Genomic DNA, 21,596 nt, shown 5'->3' on the forward strand with positions numbered 1-21,596 from the left:
CCTCAGGCATTAATGTGAGAACTAACTCTAAAGGCGTTATTTATTTAAAAAAGGTATGGTATCTAGTTAAGTTTTGACTTATAATAAAGTATACGGTTGGTAACGGGCATTGATGTACGTAAGAAACATAACTGATTTCGGTTGGAAAATATGTCTGGGACACCCCCGTTGGACAGTTTTTTAGTTTATGTTGCCATGTCCTTTTAAAATAAATAAGGCCTTAATGAGGACTCGGACTTCCTGTTAGGATCTAGTATTCAACCTACCAAAATCCGGTTACATACAAACCACATTATATGAATAGGACTTAAAAAAAATTGTTTTAATATACAGTTTTTTAGAGGATTTTTCGGTTTGTCTGAGTTTCTGTTTGTCCCAAAACGCTGGTTAAAGGTACTGAAGTCACTTTTAGTTCGTCAACTCTCAGAAACAATCGAAATATTTTTTTGTAAAATTTAAAATGTTTCTTCAAAATTACTTAATTTTATTTGTAGTATTTATTTATTGTACATTATGTATTTATTGTTAATTAAGGAGTATACTTTATACTTTAAGTCAGGGACCGACCATTTTTTAAAAGTGGCTAAAATAATTTGTGAAGAATCGTGTAGTTTTAATGGCTTCATAAACGGCTATGAAATCAGATTGGAGAAAAGTCTTAAAGGAGGACCGCGAGGCTGTGATGAGTTTTATTGTGATTGGAATAAAATAACATTTTGCAAAAAATCGTGGGGGTAGCTTTGATAAGCCCATAGACGGCTGTCAAATCAGATTGGCGAAAAGTCTTACAGGAGGCCCGCGAGACTAATAAGTTTTATTTTGAGCAAAAAAAAAAATCATCAATAAACATTATTTTTGAGTACTATTTTTTTTGCTCAATAATAATTATTATGCTCTAAGTAAAATATAAAAATTGAATTTTAGTCATTACAAAGTAATTAATATTATTTAACTTATAATGATTACGGTCCCTGCTTTAAGTACTTTAAATGTATTTGAAATACTCCATCTACTGCTACTATTTTGATCATATGTCAAAAACCAAACTAACGAAATCTGTTAGGCTTTATAAAAGAAGTGCCGAAAATCTATATATTGAATATCTTTAGAACGGTTCTTTGGAAACTTTTTTTTAATTTGTTCAGCGTAATCAGCGACCCAAAACTAAACGAAAAAAATTGTTCTCAAGGTTTATCTTTTTTGCTGTAAACTAGTGTAGTTTTCTTTATTGTCACTTGTACTGCAAGGTATATAAACAACGGCTGGCCAAAACTAGCTTTCTTTCTTGTTCTAAAAGACATTAAGCTAGACAACAACAGAGTCTCAAGTGTTGACTTAGTTCCCTAAATGGTGTTTAAATAAAAATAATAGATAACACTTTGAAACTGCATTTTGAATTTTAAAACCTGAAAGTACTCATCAATACAATTTAAACCCCAAATGGCGTCCTTCTGCCTTAGTTCCCGGTTGGTAGAAGAAAGCCGCATGTTGATTAACCTGTACTGATGAGTACTTTTAGGTTTTGAAAATAAAACTGCGGTTGCATTTTAAGATTACATAAACAAAGTTTAAGGCAATCGGACAAAAACTTCAGAAGTTAGGCTTAAATTAGTATTAGTAAAATTTTCTTTAAAAAAAATTAATTTGATTTTGAACGTCTAAGGGTAAAAATACACAAAGAAAACAAAAAAAATTAAATTTTTTTTTATTATTTAAATTGGTAGTATAACTCTTTACGAATGTGTCATGAAAGTTTCGAACTATTTTGGAACTTATATCAGGATGACGGCACCCATCTTCCTTATGCAGTAAATATATTTCATTACTTTATATGCGTTTTTCTCGAAACCATGTTTTCCTTAGCTGCGGATCGTGCATCTCAAAAAGTAATACTTCGATCATCATGCTGTTTTTACAGAAATGTTTGTAATGAAATAGCCCACTTTCTGAACCTACTTTACGTAGAAATTTGTACGTTGATGTATTTTTTGTAAAGCAAAAACAACCAAAAAAAATATGAACAAAATAGATTTTTTACTTTGAAAGAGGGCCACAACCAGAATTTTTGAGATATTCGATGTTAGTTAAGTTCAGACAGTTTCTACATTATTTCTTAACAAAATAAATTTGGTTTCATAAAAATCGGATCTACACAGCGACCTTTGGACGATCCGCAGCTGGCCTACTTTTTTTTTAAAAAGGCCTGACGGCCGCCATTTTTAAAATTAAAATTGGTTTAAATTATATAAGAACTATTACTGTGTTTATACGATGCCGAATTCACGCTATCATTTCACGCTTTCGGCCGATTCGTGCTTGTATAAACGCCATTTCGTGAATTCGGCAACACACGAAAGTTGACTATGATTTCAGCCCAAAAGCGAAATTTGGTGATATGCAGTATGGTAACTCTGTAAAAAATGATCGACGTTGCCAGATCGCTAGAAATTGAAGGCCTTTTATAGGCTATATCTCTAATCAGTGGTATTAAAAATTAGATATTTTTGCCGGTCCGGCATCCCTATCAGCTGAGAGTGAGTAAAAGCATGAATTCTCGGCTGTCGTATAAACAGGGGTTATTTCTATTTCGCGCTTTCAAGAAATCGTGATTGCTATCGTATAAACATAGTATATGTAATCAACATGCCAAGTTACGAAATTTCAGCACAAACCCTTATTAATTTAAAAAAATCACGAAAAACTTTAAAAATTTGCAGGTATCTCCCCCCATAAATTGAATTTCTTATGTGCGTATCAAAATCCTATTTTTGGGTCATGGAATCGATTGAATTCTGCTTAACAATATTTTGATAAAGCGGGTCTAATAAGTGGATTTTAGATATGAAAGATATGATTTTATGTCGAATGAAAAATAATTTTTCCTAAAATGAAAATTAAAATTTTCCGATCCGATGGAATTATTTTTTCGTTTTCTTCTAGAAAACATTTTGCAAAGTTTAGGGTCTATTGACATGAAATCGTATATTAAAATTTTCCGATCCGATGAAAATATAATTTCGTTTTCTACAAGAAAACATTTTGCGGAGTTTAGGGTGTATTGACATGAAATCGTATATTTTATGTATACCTTGATCAGGGTAAAATTATGACCAATCGGGGAATATATCCTGAAGCAGCCAGAAAAACATTCGGCTCAAATTCAGGTCAGGATGTAATAAAAGGTGACAGAATGGCTTTATAAAAATTATAGATGAATAAAATAAGGCAAGACTTTTTTTCTGAGTAATAAAAGTAATTAAATGAAAGTAAGAAAGGCACTCGTAGTATAAAAGGGTATATCTGGTTCTTTGAAAAGTATGTCACAGATTGAGTGAAGCGTTTCTGACCGAATAAAGTATTTTTAATCATGAGCAGATATATGTAACATCAAAAATGTACCTCGATGAATGCCTTAAAATCTTTTTCGCCTTGAATCATTATAAAAGTGCTTTTACAATAAAAAGCTCCCCTGCGCAAAGATTATGAAAAGAAACATTTTAGTTAAAAAATTCTTGATTACGGATTCTTGGTTTGTTAGGTAACTGTTGTGTTACTCTCTCTTTCAAACCACCCCTTTTTAAATATTTCTAAACAATATAGGGTAATTCCATGTGAAACGTGACAGGCCCATTTGGGTCAAATCTCAATAGAGGATTGAAATATAAGGATCGGTTTCTTTTTATACCCTTGCAGAGGGTATTACAATTTCAGTCAGATGTTTGCAACGCAGTGAAGGAGACGTTTCCGACCACATAAAGTATATATATTCTTTATCAGCATCAATAGCCGAGTCCATCTAGCCATGTCCGTCTGTCCATCTGTCCGTCTGTCCGTCTGTCCGTTTCTATGCGAACTAGTCCCTCAGTGCTTAAGCTATCGCGATGAAACTTTCCCAGAAATCTTCTTTCTATTGCAGGTAGTACATATGTCGGAACGAGCCATTGTAACGTTGTAGAAAGTAGGCGTTTTGATTTTTGACATTGTAAAAACCACATTTAGTAGGCATACCTGCCAGGGTATATAAACTTCGGCAGTTTCTTTTCTTGTTTTGTTTTTTTAACTATTACAGTTTATTTTTAAAAAATATTTTTTTAATTAAACTCCGATATTTAAGTTATGGAGCATTTGAGACTCTTTTGAGATATTTAAATATTTGGCATGCAACTTAGTGGGACATCTTAATATCTTTCAGAAAAACATTTTTAAAATTTTTAAATTAAGTATTTATTAAGGGAATTTTAAATTAAAAAAATTCTGTACGCCGGAATACACGCGGTTTTAAGTAATTAGAAAAAAAACGGTAAGAGTTAAAAAAAAAAAAACCGATCCTTATATTTCAATCCTCTATCGAAAAAAAAGGAGTTTCGATTGATTCTGAGATTTGACCCAAATGTGGAATTGTGGAATTACCCTATAGTCTTGAAAAAATTGATATTTGGACCTGTCTTCTGTCGTTAATGTATCCTATAGGAATGCTAATATGTGACATTGTGACAAGTTAAAAGCAAAACAGCCAGAAATTAAGGGATAGAGGTAAAGAAATCCACTTTACAAACGTTGAGAAAAAATGTACCGAGCGAATGTGCTTGAAACTGCATAAAAAAACGGCAATCAATATTGAGTAAAACCAAAACCAATTCACAGCGACATGTCTGGGCAACATTCTTAAGAAAATCGCATTCAAATATTCCATCAGAATTCGCTAAAGTCTGGTGTTGAATGAACTTCCCCGAAATCCATTTATATTTTTGTCCCGAGCGAATACAGCAATTTTTTAACGATATCTTAAAAATTAAAAGTGGTACAAAATCCAGATTTCTACTCAAAATAGAGCTTAGGAAGAGTGAAAAGAAAAGCACATTTTTTAAATTAAAATCTACCTTTTGCCAATTTTTTTCAACTTTAAAGGTGTGCAAATGTCCAGAGCAACAATATGGAAGTGCCCATATATATTTTTGATCAACACAAATAGCCGAGTCCATCTAGCCCGTCTGTCCGTTTCTATGCGAACTAGTCTATCGCGTTGAAACTTTCTTCTTTCTATTGCAGGTAGTGCACATGTCGGAACGATCAAAAAATAATAGAAAGGGCATTGTAACTTTGTGGGAAGTACGCGTTTTGATAGTTTATAATTTATAACCCACATTTTAAATATACAAGGGTATATCAACTTCGGCTAGCCGAAGTTAACTTCCTTTCTTGTTATCAAAATTTTCCTTAGTCTTAAGGAATGGCAATACAGAAGCAGTGCAAATCCAAAATCATCTTAAACAATCTTTTAAACACATCAACTTGTATACATTCAACTTTTGTTTCACTTGATTTTCGAAAGGATTCTCTCAGAACACGGATAGGTTCTGAGCAAGCTTTAAAGAATAATTACAATCATGGTGAAATAAAGAATGATCGACATTGTTGCCATCAGTAGTCTACAAGTAGACATTTAATTTAGATGTTTCCAGACTTTTAAGGAACTAACAGAGAGACGAGAGTATACATAAGTGAGAGAGTGCATCTTAGGTGTAATTAATGTTTGTAAACATACACGGTTCATATTGTTTTGTGTTTTGATTAAGTTAAGGATTGAATTTAGGGCACAAGTACTCACAAGTGAAACTTCTCGTTCCACACAGGGTTAAGTTCCTGCGGCATAGTTCGCGTTCGTTTTTTCACCTTGCTAACCTGCACCGTCACATATGGATCACTGGTACCGCTTTTATCCTTCGCTATCAGGCCTTGAGCACAAATCACTGCATCAAATCAGGTCAAATATAGTGGGTTCATCAATTTATTCGTTTCCAACACCATATTCCAAAAATCACCAATTTTGTGTGTGGTAATCAGATATTCCATGCCGATCAGTATAATGTTCCAGATGTTAAGTATGTAATTTTTATTTCATTAGTTGCCGTTTTTTTTATTTTCAGTTTGTGTGGTAATTTTGTTTGTTTCATAGATTTTGTAATTTGTTTTTAATTTTAAATTGAATTTGTGGGGTTTGAAACGAAGAAAATAATTTTGATATTTATATTATGTGCATTTGAAAAGTTATTAATTTTTTTTTATAAGTTTTGATTTTTGTTCAGTGTTAAGAATTGATTTTCAAGGGAGAAAGAAGAAGAGAAAAAACGGAGTGTTTTTAATAATGATCTTCAACATCAGTTCAGCAGAAACAGTGCAGTGCTGCTGACTTGATTACACTGTCACATATACATATATGTATGTACATACAAACATTTAGTAATATAAGTATATACATTTATGTACATATGATTACTAGTCAGAAAGATGCAAGTGACAAAGGTAAAAGTGTTTATGGTATATTGTCGTTAACAAAAAACATTTAATTCTGTACAATTTTAAAAACATTTTACATAAATCACATTTTGAACGTAAAGAGCAGAAAAGTCGAAAGCAATATATAAGTTTATTAAATATAATTAGTTTTTTAATATGCCTATAAAAATACACACGTAAGGAAAAGGACATCAGGTATAAATAACTTGCATTGTAAGTTTGTACAAAATTTTGTATGTACGCTTTTAAAAGAAAAGACATACATTACTGGGAAATCAGCACTTGCTGGCCATTAGATAACCTGAGACACACATATAAGGTTCAAAAGAAACAGGTTTTTAGAATGGAACTATTTATAATTCAAGATCTATGACAACACATTTTAACATATAGCATGACTTAGGGATATTAACACCCCTATTGTGGGACATATTTACGGTTTAATGTTATTATAATTTTATAATTATACCCGTTACTCATAGAGTAAAAGTGTCTATTGTATTCGTGCAAAAGTATGTAACAGCTAGAAGAAAGCATTTCCGACACTATAAAGTATATATATTATTGATCAGGGTCACTAGCTGAGTCGATCTAGTCCGTCCGACCGTCTGTCTGTCCGTTAGAGGTGTAGAAATATCGATTTTTGGGAACATCGATGTTTTCGATGTTTTTGTCAAAAAACATCGATGTTTTTAAATAAAAATAAAAATGTATACAAAACTGAGCCATTAAGAAAGAAAAAATAATTGATTACTTTTTTCCGTTTTGAATCTGAAGAGTATGGGCTCGACAAATTCGCTGGTTTGAGATGTTTTATCATATTTATTGTCTTCCCTGATGTTTTCAAAGATTTTCCCCAGTAACTGCAGATTGCAATGGCCGGTAATACTCTAGATTAGCGGACTCACCTCCGAAATTCGCGAAAAAAGTATCCTCGATGGACCGCGATTTATTAAGAATTTAATATAATCCCCCTTGGACAGCGATTTCTTTTGAGAGATGAGAGTTCTTAAGAAATCGCGGTCCATCGAAGATACTTTATCGCGAATTTCGGGGGTGAGTCCGCTAGTCTAGAGTATTACTCAATGGCCTAATCCTAAGATCTTTTTAATTGCTGGCAAACAGTGTAGCCTTCCCGATTCCGTTTCGGAGATGAGGGCTTGCAGGTTTCCCTTGTCGTGCCTGTACAGTGAACGCTTTAGAAAATAGTTTTCCATTTATATTCGGAATGCATGTGTTCATATGTATAAGCATTTTGTTTTTTTAATTTTACAAATATCTCTGACCAGTTCAGCTCGGAAAACGTAACCAAATTTGATTTTTACTTCAAAAAAACATCGATCTTTTTTCGATGGAACATCGATGTTTGTAAAATATCATCAAACATCGATCTATTGATTTTCCCATCGATTTTTTCTCCACCTCTACTGTCCGTATAAACGCGAAGATCTCGGAAACTACAAAAGCTAGAAAGTTGGGATTACCCACACATATTCTTGGGCTTTCTACGCAGCGCAAGTTTGTTTCAGCAGCCTCCTCTAACGCCCACAATCGCCTTAAACGATTTTAAAATGTGTATGGCACCCACACCTTTAAGGAAAAGTAAAAACGCAGTTTTATTATGTTTATCAATACCTAACGATGTAGAAGAATTCTTTAAATCGGACCATTCGTTAAAAAGTTATGCGCGATCAAAGTTTTATATCTCCATTACCTTCGCACTCCCTTCAGCTGAGTAACGGGTATCTCATAGTCGGGGCACCCAACTATAGCGTTTTCTCTTGTCTATTACATCTGATCTCATATTTAAAAAAATTGCTTGTAACCATATTCGTCGTGTTTTCGTACTACCGAACAATCCGTAAATCAGAGCATGGTGTGCCATTTGTGTTCTTCGTTTGAGTTGTTTTTTTTTAGAGTCAAGAGTCATTTCCGACACAATAAGACGTGATCCGATTGAAAAAGGCGCCTTACAGCATGCTGTAAGCTTGAAAATTTTTCAACTGTAGTTTAAAAAAGCAACACAGCTGTTTTAGTATATATATTTGTTAATTTTTTTTACATTTAAGGCTGAAGCCATTTTGAGGTCGAACAACCGCAAGCTCTAGTTAATATAGAAACGATCTGATCCGAACTTGAGATAGATGATAAGGTTTTCTGACAAAAGCTTTCAAACTGAACAAGTAGCTGTGTAAAAACTGATGACGACTCCGGAGAGGTACTGGTAATACTATCTGCACAATTACTTCAGTATATATTTTTGTAGTATAAAACTAATAATACGTTAACGTTCATAAAACTTAACTAATATTGAGTAAAATATATTTAAAATAAGAATTTCTGAAAAAATTATTAATAAATATAAAAATAGCGCATGCAAACGAAGACAACAAAATTTTATCTGTGAATTAAAAGAATTAAAAGACCCAAATGTCTTAAAAGATACTGTACTGGTCATCTGATTTTTTTAGGCTTCATCCCCATTACGCAAAAGAGACTTAAGTTATCCAATACTTTATTAAAAAGTACTAAAAAATTTAACAAAGACTTAAAAATAAATCAAAAAGATAATACAAATTACGATTACAAGGAGTAACATATCCCCTATAAAAAAAAACAATTTCTAACGTTTCTGGGATAAGACCTATGCTTAGTAACGATTATCTGATAGTCGAGGTGCTCGACTATAGCCTTCCTTCTTGTTTTTAATTAATATCATTTAATGGTATTTTGTTTATTTACAGCTCTGGAACAGAATATGTAAATACAGATATAACATTATATTAAAAACTCAAAAAATCCTTAATATTTTATCTTGATTGACATGTGATTAATCATATTAAAAGCATTGAATCATAGGTTCTTAATACGATTAGATTTGTGTAACACACCAATTGGTAAAAAATATAACACTGTGCTACAAAATTAAAGCTTTTTAAATTTACCTCGCTAGATTCTATATAGTTGAATTCGTTACGAACTCCCAAGATAAACTGCGTTTTCCAAAAAGTTCCCCGACGCAAGGATTCTTAGCACAAGTTCGAGAAATGCTGAAACTGGCCAACTTTCCGGAGGTATCACAAGCAAATGGATTCATGGGAAAGTTGGCAAATTTCAGTATTTCTCGAACTTTGAGGTCCTTGTGCTAAGAATCCTTGTGTCGTTGAACTTTTTGGAAAACGCAGTTTAACTTGGGAATTCGTAACGAATTCAAAAATATAGCATCCATCGAGGTAAATTTTTGATGTTGCGCAGTGTAATTGTACTTAATATTTCTTTTAAATTTGTACACCATTCTAGAGCGTATTTTAATTTAAATGAGAGGGTGAAATAAACATTTCCGACCCTTTAAAATAAATGTATGCATATACAGAGAAAACTATGCGACGTTTGAGGTGAAAAAAGGGTTTAATAATAAAACGTTTTAGAAAGCATAAGTAAAACAAAATTTGTATGGTGCGTTTTACTTTTTAAAAGGTTTCGCCTCTGTTTTTGCACCTAAAAATGTTGCCAGTTTTCTCTGCGTATATTCTTTATCAGCATCAGCCATCTCCTTCTTGTCCCATTCTACTCAAACAAGTCTTTCAGTTTTAAGGCTATAGAAAATTAGCAATAAGAAGCCATTTTTGTAAATTCTTTAAAAAATCATTTTTAGGAACTTCCTAGTTGTCTCAATTTAAATGTATTGTTAGTATATCCTTTTTTAGTCAAAAACCAATATAACATCGATAGCATAAAAATTAGCATTTCAATAGTTTTTATAACACATGCAAATGAAAATGAATAAGTTTTTGGTTGGAAGTGTAAGCTAATATATTTAAAGGACCTCAAGTATGACACGCACTAACTCGAAAACTATCTATCTTTATAGAATTATTTGTTTGTTCAACAAACTTTGTTTATTAAGGTAATTAGTTTTAAAAACAACTGAATTGGTTAAATATAATGTATAGAAAACACAAAATTAAAAAATTAATAATTAATAGATTGTTTTAAAATATCAAAAATACAAATTTTGTTTTATATTGTCTTTTAAATGAATACATTGTGGGTATGTACAGTATATTTTGAATAAACAAAATTAAGTAATTCTTTTTTAAATCTCATTGCACAAACGGTACAATTTTTTTTTTGCTACAGCTTATCTGGGGCACTAGGTCACTACAGCCGTTGTAGACTTTAGCAACAATAAACTATTCGACATAAAAGATATTTTACATGAATAGTGTTTGCAATAATGCTCTAATAAAATAAATTGTAAGACAAACTACTTAAACTAAAGAGTACACATTTTTTAAAATTAACAATTAGGTAATTAAATTCTATAAAAAAGTCAGAAATGTAAAACGGTCCTTAATTTTAAAAATGAATACAAAATACTTTATTGAAACTTAAAATTATTTATTTTCTAAATTGCGGTTTGATCCAAATCATTAAATTGTAGATAAAGAGAAGTAACATAACGCATAAGAAGAGATAGTAAAATACAGTAAATGCGATTATTTTGTATACCCTTGCAGAGGAAATTGTAATTTTAGTTAGAAGTTTGTAACGCAGTGAAGAAGACATTTTCAACCCTATAAACTATACATATTTGTGATCAGCATTAACTGCCGAGTTTGTCTAGCCATGTCCGTTTCTCCGCCAACTAGTCTCTTAGATTTAAAGCTTCCATTGATACAATCGGAAAACTAACAAACATTTTGTTTGCTTCGTTGTTCCTGGCACACTGCACACTTGCACGGCATAGCCGAGTGCCCCGTTTATCAGATACCCGTTACTCACCTAAAGGGAGTGCGAGCTTGACAGAAATATGAAAGTAGCAAATGGATACCAGCCCACAAAATCTTTGATTGCCCATAGCTCTTTAATAGATGGTCCGAATTAAATAATGGCACTAGGCACTAGTAAAATCTATTATTAAATATTATAAATCTCCAGTGACAGGTTTCGATTTCCAAAGCTAGCGGCTCCCAACTTTATATTGAATGGTTCGATTTATACATTTTGGATGGGTAAAAAAAATCTTTAAAAATGTTGGCGCTTTTTAAATGTCGTTACATGAGAAATTTATTTGTTTTTTTATGAATTTAAAAAATAATTTATAGTTATATACTTGGTCAAATTATTTATATACCTCTGCCGTATTTGTACGGTTCCTGCGGTATGAATTTAATTGCATATGTTTTAAGCTGCAAAAGTATATGAACTTCGGCTGGCCGAAGCTACGGTTCTTTCTTGTTTTCAATAGGGCATAGATTCTTGACTAGACAGAAGTGGCTATTTATTTATCACTAATCCGGGTTTTCAATGGATTTTGCCACCCTCCCCTTCTATTCCCGAAGACAAAATAGGATCTTGCAGTACTTTTTTATACCCTTGCAGAGGGTATTATGATTTCAGTCAGAAGTTTGCAACGCAGTGAAGGAGACGTTTCCGACCCCATAAAGTAGATATATTCTTGATCAGCATCACAAGACGAGTCGATCTAGCCATGTCCGTCTGTCCGTCTGTCCGTCCGTCTGTCCGTCTGTCTGTTTCTACGCAAACTAGTCTCTCAGTTTTTGAGCTATCGGGACGAAACTTTCGCAAAAGTCTTCTTTCTATTGCAGGTAGTATATATGTCGGAGCCGACCGGATCGGACAACTATATCTTATAGCTCCCATAGGAAGGATCGGAAAAAAAAATTTCAAAAATTCTAGCTTCGGTGTTTTTTGAAATATTACCTTCTACTTTTGGGGATGTTATTTTTTAAATATTTCTGAATTTCGAATTAATTATTTAAAAAATCGGACTACTATATCGTATAGCTGCCATAGGAACGATCGGAAAATTAATGGAAAAGTAATAGGAAATAAATTCTAGTTTCTTTGATTTTTATTGTATTATCTTCTACTCTAGGATATGACTCTTTTTAAATATTTCCGAATTTCAATTTTAATTTGATCAAAATCGGACGACTATATCATATAGCTGCCATAGGAACGATCGGAAAATAATGAGAAATATTAGAAAATTGAACTTTTTTGCGATTTGTTAATTAATAGGAATGATCTGCAAGGGTATATAAGCTTCGGCTGGCCGAAGCTAGCTTCCTTTCTTGTTATAATGTTGCATTCCTGTTGGTAATTTATGAGAGTGAAAGATTTTATGATTTTTATTATTGTTTTATGATAACTTTACCCGGGTTTCTTTACAGCTCGAAAATAATGGTATGGTTTAATACCTTTTAATAAGATTACTAAAACTAATCAAAATTTATTTGCCAACAGTTTTCAACCCAACCATGAATTTGGGTAGATCAAGATTACATTAATCTCAAAATCAGTTTTAAAGCTTAATTAGGGCTTGAGATTCTTCAAAATGTTTTTGAAATTACTTCCGTTGGAAACAATTCGATTTGTATACCCTTGCGAAGGGTATAGAAATTTCAGTCAGAAGTTCACAAAACGTTTATATATTCTTGATCAACACCATTAGCCGAGCCAAGTCCGTGTGTCCTCTTCTATGGGAACTAGTTACTCAGTTTTAAAACTGTCTCTCTCTTTTGAAGCTATGGAAATGAAACTTCCTCGAATCTTATTTCTATTCTATGTAGGATCGAGCCGGATCGGACCACTATATCTTATGGCTCCCATAAATTTAGATATTTAAAAATTTAAAAACCAAATTTAAAACAGGTCACTTATATGTACATCTAATATCCCTGGAACGGCACGAGACAAATAAAGTTGAATTAAACGCCAAGTATTATTTGAAGTGCAAGGGTATATAAACTTCGGTTTGCCAAAGCTAACTTCTTTTCTTGTTTTATTTTCAGTTTAATTCGAGACTAATATCGAGCATTGTTCTCGATCGAAGAAATTGTTGTATTTTAAACCAATATGGAGAACTAGAAACAGGTAGAATAATTGCAATTAAAAAGTAACATGAAAAAAATTGTAAAATGTATATACTAAAAAAACGAAATTATAGAAAATATTTTGTTAATATGGGATTTATTATTGCTTATAGTTTAATTTGGGGTGGTGAAATTCAAAATTAAGGATGCAAATACAAATAATAAAATTATAGATTAAAATAAAAAATGCCAAATGGCTTTGTTTGTGTACCTGTAATTGTTAGTTTGCATGACCACTTAGATGTTCCCTCAACAGTTGCGTGCTCAGCCTGCTCTAATGAATCTATGTGTGTATCGGGATCCACACCAAATGTCATCCTTAAATTAAATCGATTACATACATTTATAATTTGTGTTTATTTTGGATTATCCATTTATGATTCTGAAATATCAAAACACTAAAATAATGTTATTGAATTGGCTAAGCGGGTACGTACGCTTAACCCCCTTCTATGTTTATTTTTATCGACCTTTTCACTTCACTAGAACCCTATAAAGTTTTATGAAAAACGATATATAAATTTGAGCCTAATAATGCATTGCCTATAAATAAGTTTAAAATCTTCGCCCCTAAAATTTAAAGATGAAGCCCACACATAAAATTAAGCTACTAAATCAAATTTCAGGTTTGCTTCCTTTGCTAAATGAGCAATAACATAGTCAATTATAAAAAAACAAGTTATTAGTTTTCAATAAAAATATACTCGCAGCTAATTTTATATGTGGATTTCAAAACTATACATGTATCTAAAGCGTACATGCATATCACACATTTTTCAAATACAAAATAAAGTACAGTTACATATAATCGCACATTCATTATTGTAAATCAATATTGTTTTTTTATAGATCAATATAATAATAATACATACAGCGTGTCATTCAAATGCGAATTGCAAATACATTCACATACATCCAATTCAAATTAAACCGACAACAGAAAAATACGACGATTAGAAGTTAGTTTTGTAGAATTTCAAACCTGTGATTGCTATCTTGGCCGACCATTTGCTTGTGCCATCCAGGACGCTTTGTTTGACAGCCTTCATATGACCGGTGTGACTCTTCTCCTCAACGCTGAATACGGCTCTATTGGATGAATGCCATGTCAAAGTTAACTATCTTTTGCTTGCAATGGTTCTGACCGCTTAAAGAACTAACTAACTTATTTTTATTGTATTATGTTAGATTTGGAGGCAGCATATCATACCAATATCGGCATATAGTGTTATGTTAAGAAGTGTAAATCCCCATTAAAGGTTTAAAAATTCAAAAATTATAAACTGTTTAGTGCCTATAGTTGTATCATAGGCACTAGTCAAGTCAAAAATGTAAATATAATGTTACCTAATCAATTCGAATATTTCTGGTTTCTCTCGTTCACGTTGCTTCATTCGCTCTTTCATCGCTGTAATGATTGAATTAGCCTTGTCCTCTGCACCGTGCTTCGAGCTCTTTTCGGCAGCACCTATTATCAGAAACGAACTGGAAAGTCTTTAAAGTACACTTTTGGATATTTAGAATACTTACGTTGAAGGCAATCAGCGTTCAAGAGGTCCTTACACTTTTCATGGCACTTCACACCACACTCAGTACATCTCACCCCTTGTCGTGCTATCCCCCACAAAAGACCCTCACACTCATAGCAGTATGTTGGTGACGTTGCCGTCCATAATAAAAAGTTGTGGGGCGTAGTGGACGATATAGGATAGATCAGAGCCTGTAGTGCCTTTTTGTATACATGCATTTTCTATGGATTGAAAACAGATAACAATTGAGGTTACTAATGTCACACGATTAAGTTTTTTATATTTTATAGTCGTTTTTAATATGGATTTATTCTACTGTTTTCTTAACTTCCATACGTTTCGAGGTTTAAAGCCTTTTTTAACTTAACGAGAAAGCGGTCAAAAATGTGTCTGAATCTCACATTGTTTATTTTATATTTTATTGAATACTTTTTAGGAAAATAAGAGTTTTACATCCTTACGAGAATTCTGATAAATATAATATAGACAAATAAATGGAAAGAAAACAAATCTATTGATTGGGGTAAGTCGCTCTCTCTTGGACTTGAACCGAGGTCCATTGAATTTTTAAACACACTAACCTATTAAACCAAACGCGCAATTTGAACAAAATAAATAGTTTAAAAACTATAAAAAATGGTTATTTACCAATAAAAAAGTATTACTATTAAAATAGTTACGTTTTCGGGATGTTACTGGGTTATTACTTTATAGTTATTTTAAATAGTTGTTTAACTATGATTTATAATTCCCAACTTGTTTTAGCGCTCCATACTTAGGTGGGCTCAATGTGACAATTAATTATCATGCTCAACATTTAAAAAAAAAATTAAAATTAAATAGGTTTGGAAAGACTCAAGCGGACTCACCCAGAAATTTGTAAAAAAAATTATATTAATTATCAATGGACCGCGATTTTTTAAGAATTTACGTGCAAACAGAACTTGGCGGTCGGCCATGGCTCTCTTGTAATTGAATTTCAAAGTTCCCGGTTTTGCTATAAAAAACACGGGAACTTTTCGTATATTTTCAATCAAAGTAATTACATTTTAATGAGTTTCCAAATATATTTATTAATTGCTTAAATGAGTTAATATAAAATTATTTATGTGTTCCTGTAAAAAAAAGGTGCGATTTAAAAAAAAAAGAACACGGGAGCTAGCTTCGCCAAGCCGAAGTTTTAATACCCTTGCAGATTTCACGAATTAAAATTTGACTACAATTCAGAATACTACAAAATACTATTTCAACAAGAAAGGAAGCTACCTTCGGCCAGCCGAAGCTTATATACCAGCGGTCGGCACACACAAACGATGACATTTTGTTCTATATTTGTGTGAGTAATTTGCACTGGGCAGCTCATCAATGTGTGTGTGTAGACCGCTGTTCTACAGTGTACATGAGAGGCAGCGGATGGACAGAGCAATTCCCTATGCTCACTTAATAGAACGCTGCCGACCGCTGTTATATACCCTAGTAGATAAAGTAATGCTTACTCGGTGCAGTTCCAGGAATTCCAATTTTGTTTTTAAGTAGTCAAGAATCAAAACGCCTACCTTCTACAAAGTTACAATGAATTTTCTTATATTTGTTTGAATTTTCCTATGGGAGCCTTAAGATATAGTGGTCCGATCCGGCGTGTCGATCCGACATATGTACTACCTGCAATAGAAAGAAGACTTTCGGGAAAGTTTCATCGCGATAGCTTTAAAACTAAGAGACTAGTTCGCATAGAAACGGACAGACGGACCTGGCTAGATAGACTCGGCTATTGGTGCTGATCAAGAATATATATACTTTATGTGGTCGGAAACGTCTCCTTCACTGCGTTGCAAACATCTGACTGAAATTCTAATACCCTCTACAAGGGTATAAAAAATAAAATGTTTAGCTTTTTCACCCAATTGTTCGTTTGGGGGCTATAGGATATAGACGTCCGATCGGAACGCGTTTTCTCCCTGATCAAGGTATGCAAAATAAATTCCATTTGGAAAGATTGTTGTCAATAGGTTTTACTCTGCGCGAAATATCCTGAAAAACATTAAATTTTAACCGATTTCACCCTATTATTCCTATGGGAGCTATAGGATTAGATGTCAATAACTTTTACACTGCGCGAAAAATCTTCATTTTTTGCAAGTTATATCCGATTATTCCTATGAGAGCTATAGGATATAGACGTCCTATCGATTTTCAAACGTGATATGCGTACACATGTTTTAGGATGTCTGTCGCTAGCTTTTAAACTAAGCTCGCAAACGGTATAGAAACCGACATTCAGACGGACATGGCTATATCGACTCCCCTCTTGATCCTGATTAAGAATATATGGGCACTTCCACCAAAAAGTCCACCAAACCAAAAATCTTGAAACTTGAATAAAACATAATTCCACATGATTTTGTCCCGATATTAGTTTTTAAATAGTTTGATCCTGAGCTAAACTATTTTTATAACAAACCCCGGGTTGGTGTCCCGACTATCTAATACCCGTCACTCAGCCAAAGGGAGTGCGAATGCTGTACTCGGGTTGGTGTCCCGAAGATCTAATAATCGTAACTCAGGTAAAGGGAGTGCGAGGGAGATAGATATATATACAATTTTGATTGCGTATAACTTTTTGATGAATGGTCCGATTTAAAAAATGTCTTCTACATTTCGATAGCTTCTCGGAAATCTTTAAAGATGTGGGGGCGTGGCGCTCGGCTGAAATAAACTTGCGCTGCGTATATAAAATATATATATATTCTTGATCAGCACCAATAGCCGAGTCTATCTAGCCATGTCCGTCTGTCCGTTTCTATGCGAACTAGTCTCTTAGTTTTAAAGCTATCGCTATCAGTACATATGTCGGAACGAGCCGGATCGGACCACTATATCTTAAGGCTCCCATAGGAATATTCAAACAAATATAAGAAAATTCATTGTATCTTTGTAGGAAGTAGGCGTTTTGATTCTTGACAACTTTAAAACAAAGTTTAAGCAGAAACGCTGAATCTGGAATTCCTGGAACTGCACCGAGTGAGCATTAAACTGTAGGTATTAACTTTATCTGCAAGGGTATATAAGCTTCGGCTGGCCGAAGGTAGCTTCCTTTCTTGTTTTATTCAGGATTTTTAACGAATTTAGTGAATGAGTACCAAAACCGTTCCGGTACCAGCAATACGGTAATAGGTACCGGTAACGGTTCTCTATTAGGAATAGGTTGATTTCGGTTATCGGTTCCGGTTCTAGTTTTATTCCCTGGTTTTAATTTCTTGTGTTCGATTTAAATATAAGAATATGTTTGTAAGGGAATTTTGAGCTTACCAGTTCTTCGTCGTTAAGCGTTGCACGTGGGACAGCAGATGTTAATCCAGCATTTCTTTTTGTAGCGGCCATCGTCTAAAGCAACGTTGAGAGAAATTAGTCTTCACAGAATATGTATATGATGAATTTGGTAAATGTGTAAATATTTAAATTCTGCTATAGGAACTTGCTTGTCAAAACATACTAAGCAAATTAAGCTACTTTATCGCAACTCTACTGCAGATACTTAAGTAGATTACAATATGCTTTTAAGCTTCAAGAATAACTAGAAGAAGCGTAACAGGCAGAATGCATAAACAAATAAAATTCATTGGAAAAATATGAAAATTTGAAATAACTACAATTAAAAGTGCACGGATCGTTATGTACGAGTACAATTTATTTTCTTAATAATTAGTGAAGATTTCTATATTGGGAATCTTATCTATCCGAATATCAAGATTGGTTATTTTCTTAAAAGTCGATCTATGCTTTATAATCGATATGCGTTGCAAGCGTTTACGATTGTTATCTACCAACCGTGGTCTGGTCATGTTCATGCAAACTTAACAGATTACATTGATCCTTTTTTGCGGACGCATATTGTAGCTGCGCCTGATAGCCGTTGATCAAAAGAATCAAAAATTATTAATTACTCACGGCAACTTACTAAATACATAAGAATGTATTTATTGTAAATGCTTCGTGTGACGGATTTATTTATTGAATGATACAGTTTTTGGCCATTATGAAATAATTATGGGCACTACGACCACATTTATTTTTTATTTGGTTACACTAGTTTACACCCACAATACCCCAAGACAGATGATGGTAGTTCCTTTTATTTCACCCTTTAGATTTGCTGAATAAATGAATACATGGGATACATTGCGAGCCACAAGTCGGAAAACTTTGAACTTTTTTAACCATGTGAGACGTAAAAACTCAAAAAACAAATATCGTAATTTTTAAAGTTTGTCGACCTGTAGCTCACAATATCAATATCCTATCATTTATTCAGCAAAGTCAAAGGGTGACGTAAAATTTTTAATTTAAAACAATTGTTTAAGCGCAAAATAAATAAAAAAAACAGACATACCAAATAATTTGTTTCAAAAAATTTTTTTTTTTTTTAAATCTCTACCAGGAACTACCATTAATTTTTTTAAAAAATTTTAAAAAAAATATTTTGTAAACTAATATCCGTTGTTAAAAAGATCATTATAAGAAATATAGCCTTATTTCGAAAGTTCTCAAATTGTGTTTATCTATTTATAAAAAGATTCGCAGTTATGTTGGAATTATTAATATAAGGACAATCTTTGGGGCCTTAAAGCGATAAAATATATTACGGTTTTTATGGTTGTATTTTAAAAGACGGAATTGTGCCTGAGCTTCTTGAAGTTTATCAGAACTCGAGATAAAAAAGAAAACAAAAATAGGCTAAAACGTTTTTACAATTTAACAAGAAGGTGAAGTTTCCTTTTCCTACCCGAAAGACAAGGATTTTATTTTGCAAACTGGTGTTAGTTAATATATCGCTGAATTCGAGTGTCCTAATCCCTTATTTGAACCATTCGTTCCTGTAAAGCAAAGGTACCGATTTCGTTTCAAAATGTCATCCCACGCAGAAAAAATATATTACTGATTTCGCTATTTATATAAAGATATATATTATAAAGAACTGTTATTGATTATGGCAACTAGCAGACTTTGTTTTCAGTTGTAATCGTATCTGAAATCCGTATCTGTTTCAGATTAACAACAATTCCACGAAAAACTGGTTTGTGCTGCGAAAAAAGTGATTTATTGACCAACAATAGAATCACACAGTGCTCTGTAGGCATGCATGAAATTTTACTTTATTAAACAAAATCATTTGACAATCGAATAAATACAATAGACACTGCTGACTGCTAACTATAAAGGGATTCCATAAACTGTTGAATTGCTGAATTGTTGAAAATTCAACAAAAAATTTCAGCAATTAAGGGAACGACCCTAAATGGTTTCTGCTGAATTTTCAAACAGCTGTCATTTGTTGAAAAATTTCACGGAACTTAAAGCATGTAAAATTTGATTTATTATTGCTAGTTACTGTCTAAAAGTGTTACCAAGGTAAAAAGAACAACAAATATGTTTTCTAAGTTGATTTTAAAATATATAATGCGTACTGGTGAAACTAAAATGTTACAGAGTTGCCACGACTTTTGAAAAAAGGTGACAGCTCTGGCTTTTCAGCAATTCAACAAAATTTTCAACAGCCCCGAGGCTGTTGAATTGCTGAAATTTCTGAAAGTTGACTTTGTATGGAACAGCTGATAACAGCTGACCAAAATTCAACAATTCAGCAATTCAACAGTTTAGGGAATCCACCTTATAATTTTCCTTAATCCATTTAAAAAATGTTTTGTTGGTAGTTTCGAATTTAGATATTGTCTCTTTTATGTTTTTCTATTACCTTGTTAGGAGCTATTGCTTAAATTTGTGTTTTATAAAGTCTACAGTGCAAAACTACATTTAAAACAAAAATCAACAATAAATGTTGCACTTGGCATGAATTAGTGAGTTTAAAATGTAAATATAAATTACTTTGCAGTTTTAAAACGACTAATAAAAATGTTTTTAATACAATTTTTTGAATTGAAAGTCTATAGTCTATACCTTGAGAACCTGCCGTCCAACAAATCATCGATGAAAGAAAACGATATTTTTATAGGAGTATGTAAGAGTAAGTAAAGGGTCATAGATAATATAGTTAATATCTTGTCCTTTAATATAAAGGATCTAATAATTATCATAAATCAGTGGCAGATCCACTGGGGATCAAGAGGTTGTAGTAGAAATGTATGTTACAAAAAATTAGCTATGAAAAACCCACACAATAAAATCCTGGATCCACCACTGTAGTAAATAAATTTATTTGTATATGTTAACTTTATCAACGTGTGTGGTTAGGGCATTTCTTTAAGTGAAAAAATATTATAGGACAACCAAGAAAGACTTAGTAAAAGGTGCAGATTTATTCATACAAAATTATGTTAATATAGACTATTCTATGCACATTTGCATACTTATTTTTCGTCCCCATTCCGATATTAACATAATTGAATGCCCATACGCCTGCACCAAAAACACTACTGTTCAGTGTAACATTTCAACGTAATGTAATATAAAAAACTTACCAGCTCAGACACAAGGGGAATGGATTTCCTACGTGGCCGAATGTCCGGCATACTGTCAATATTGCTATAGAAAGGATTGTCGCCGGGATGTCCATTGGTACGTAATCCAACTTCTCCAGTGGCACCGCCATTCTAAAAAAATGTTAAATATTATACGAAAATGGTTAATTTGAAAAGCGAACGTTTAAGTTATTATTTTGAACGAAAACCCAGAGAGAACGCTATATTCGAGAGCTTCGACTATCAGATACGCGTCACTCAGCTAAAAAGAGTGCAAGCAGCGAAGACACTGCTTCCGATATGCCATAACAGCGCCATCTATCACCTATTTCATTAATTGCTCATAGCTTTTTAATGAATGGTCCGATTTGAAAAATATTTTATAGGGTCGG

At 32.8% G+C, this 21,596-nt stretch overlaps 1 protein-coding gene across 8 annotated transcripts in view; it reads right to left on the reverse strand.

Moving 5' to 3' along the window:
- unc-13 overlaps positions 1-21,596 on the reverse strand; it is a 61,141-nt gene that overhangs the window by 13,940 nt on the left and 25,605 nt on the right. For 4 of the 8 annotated variants that reach the window (XM_044395370.2, XM_070218134.1, XM_070218135.1 and 1 more), the window contains exons 4-9: positions 21,205-21,336; positions 18,038-18,112; positions 14,730-14,949; positions 14,547-14,667; positions 14,182-14,288; positions 5,609-5,750 (exon numbers count right to left, since the gene is read on the reverse strand). In XM_044395370.2, the coding sequence (XP_044251305.1) occupies positions 5,609-5,750; positions 14,182-14,288; positions 14,547-14,667; positions 14,730-14,949; positions 18,038-18,112; positions 21,205-21,336 (797 nt within the window). Of the gene's footprint in view, positions 1-5,608; positions 5,751-13,410; positions 13,518-14,181; positions 14,289-14,546; positions 14,668-14,729; positions 14,950-18,037; positions 18,113-21,204; positions 21,337-21,596 lie in introns of all 8 variants that reach the window. The other 4 variants (XM_044395371.2, XM_070218133.1, XR_011419578.1 and 1 more) reach the window with 3 other exon arrangements.

The sequence above is a fragment of the Drosophila takahashii genome, chromosome 4 (genome assembly GCF_030179915.1).
Source record: "Drosophila takahashii strain IR98-3 E-12201 chromosome 4, DtakHiC1v2, whole genome shotgun sequence".
Taxonomy (NCBI): domain Eukaryota; kingdom Metazoa; phylum Arthropoda; class Insecta; order Diptera; family Drosophilidae; genus Drosophila; species Drosophila takahashii.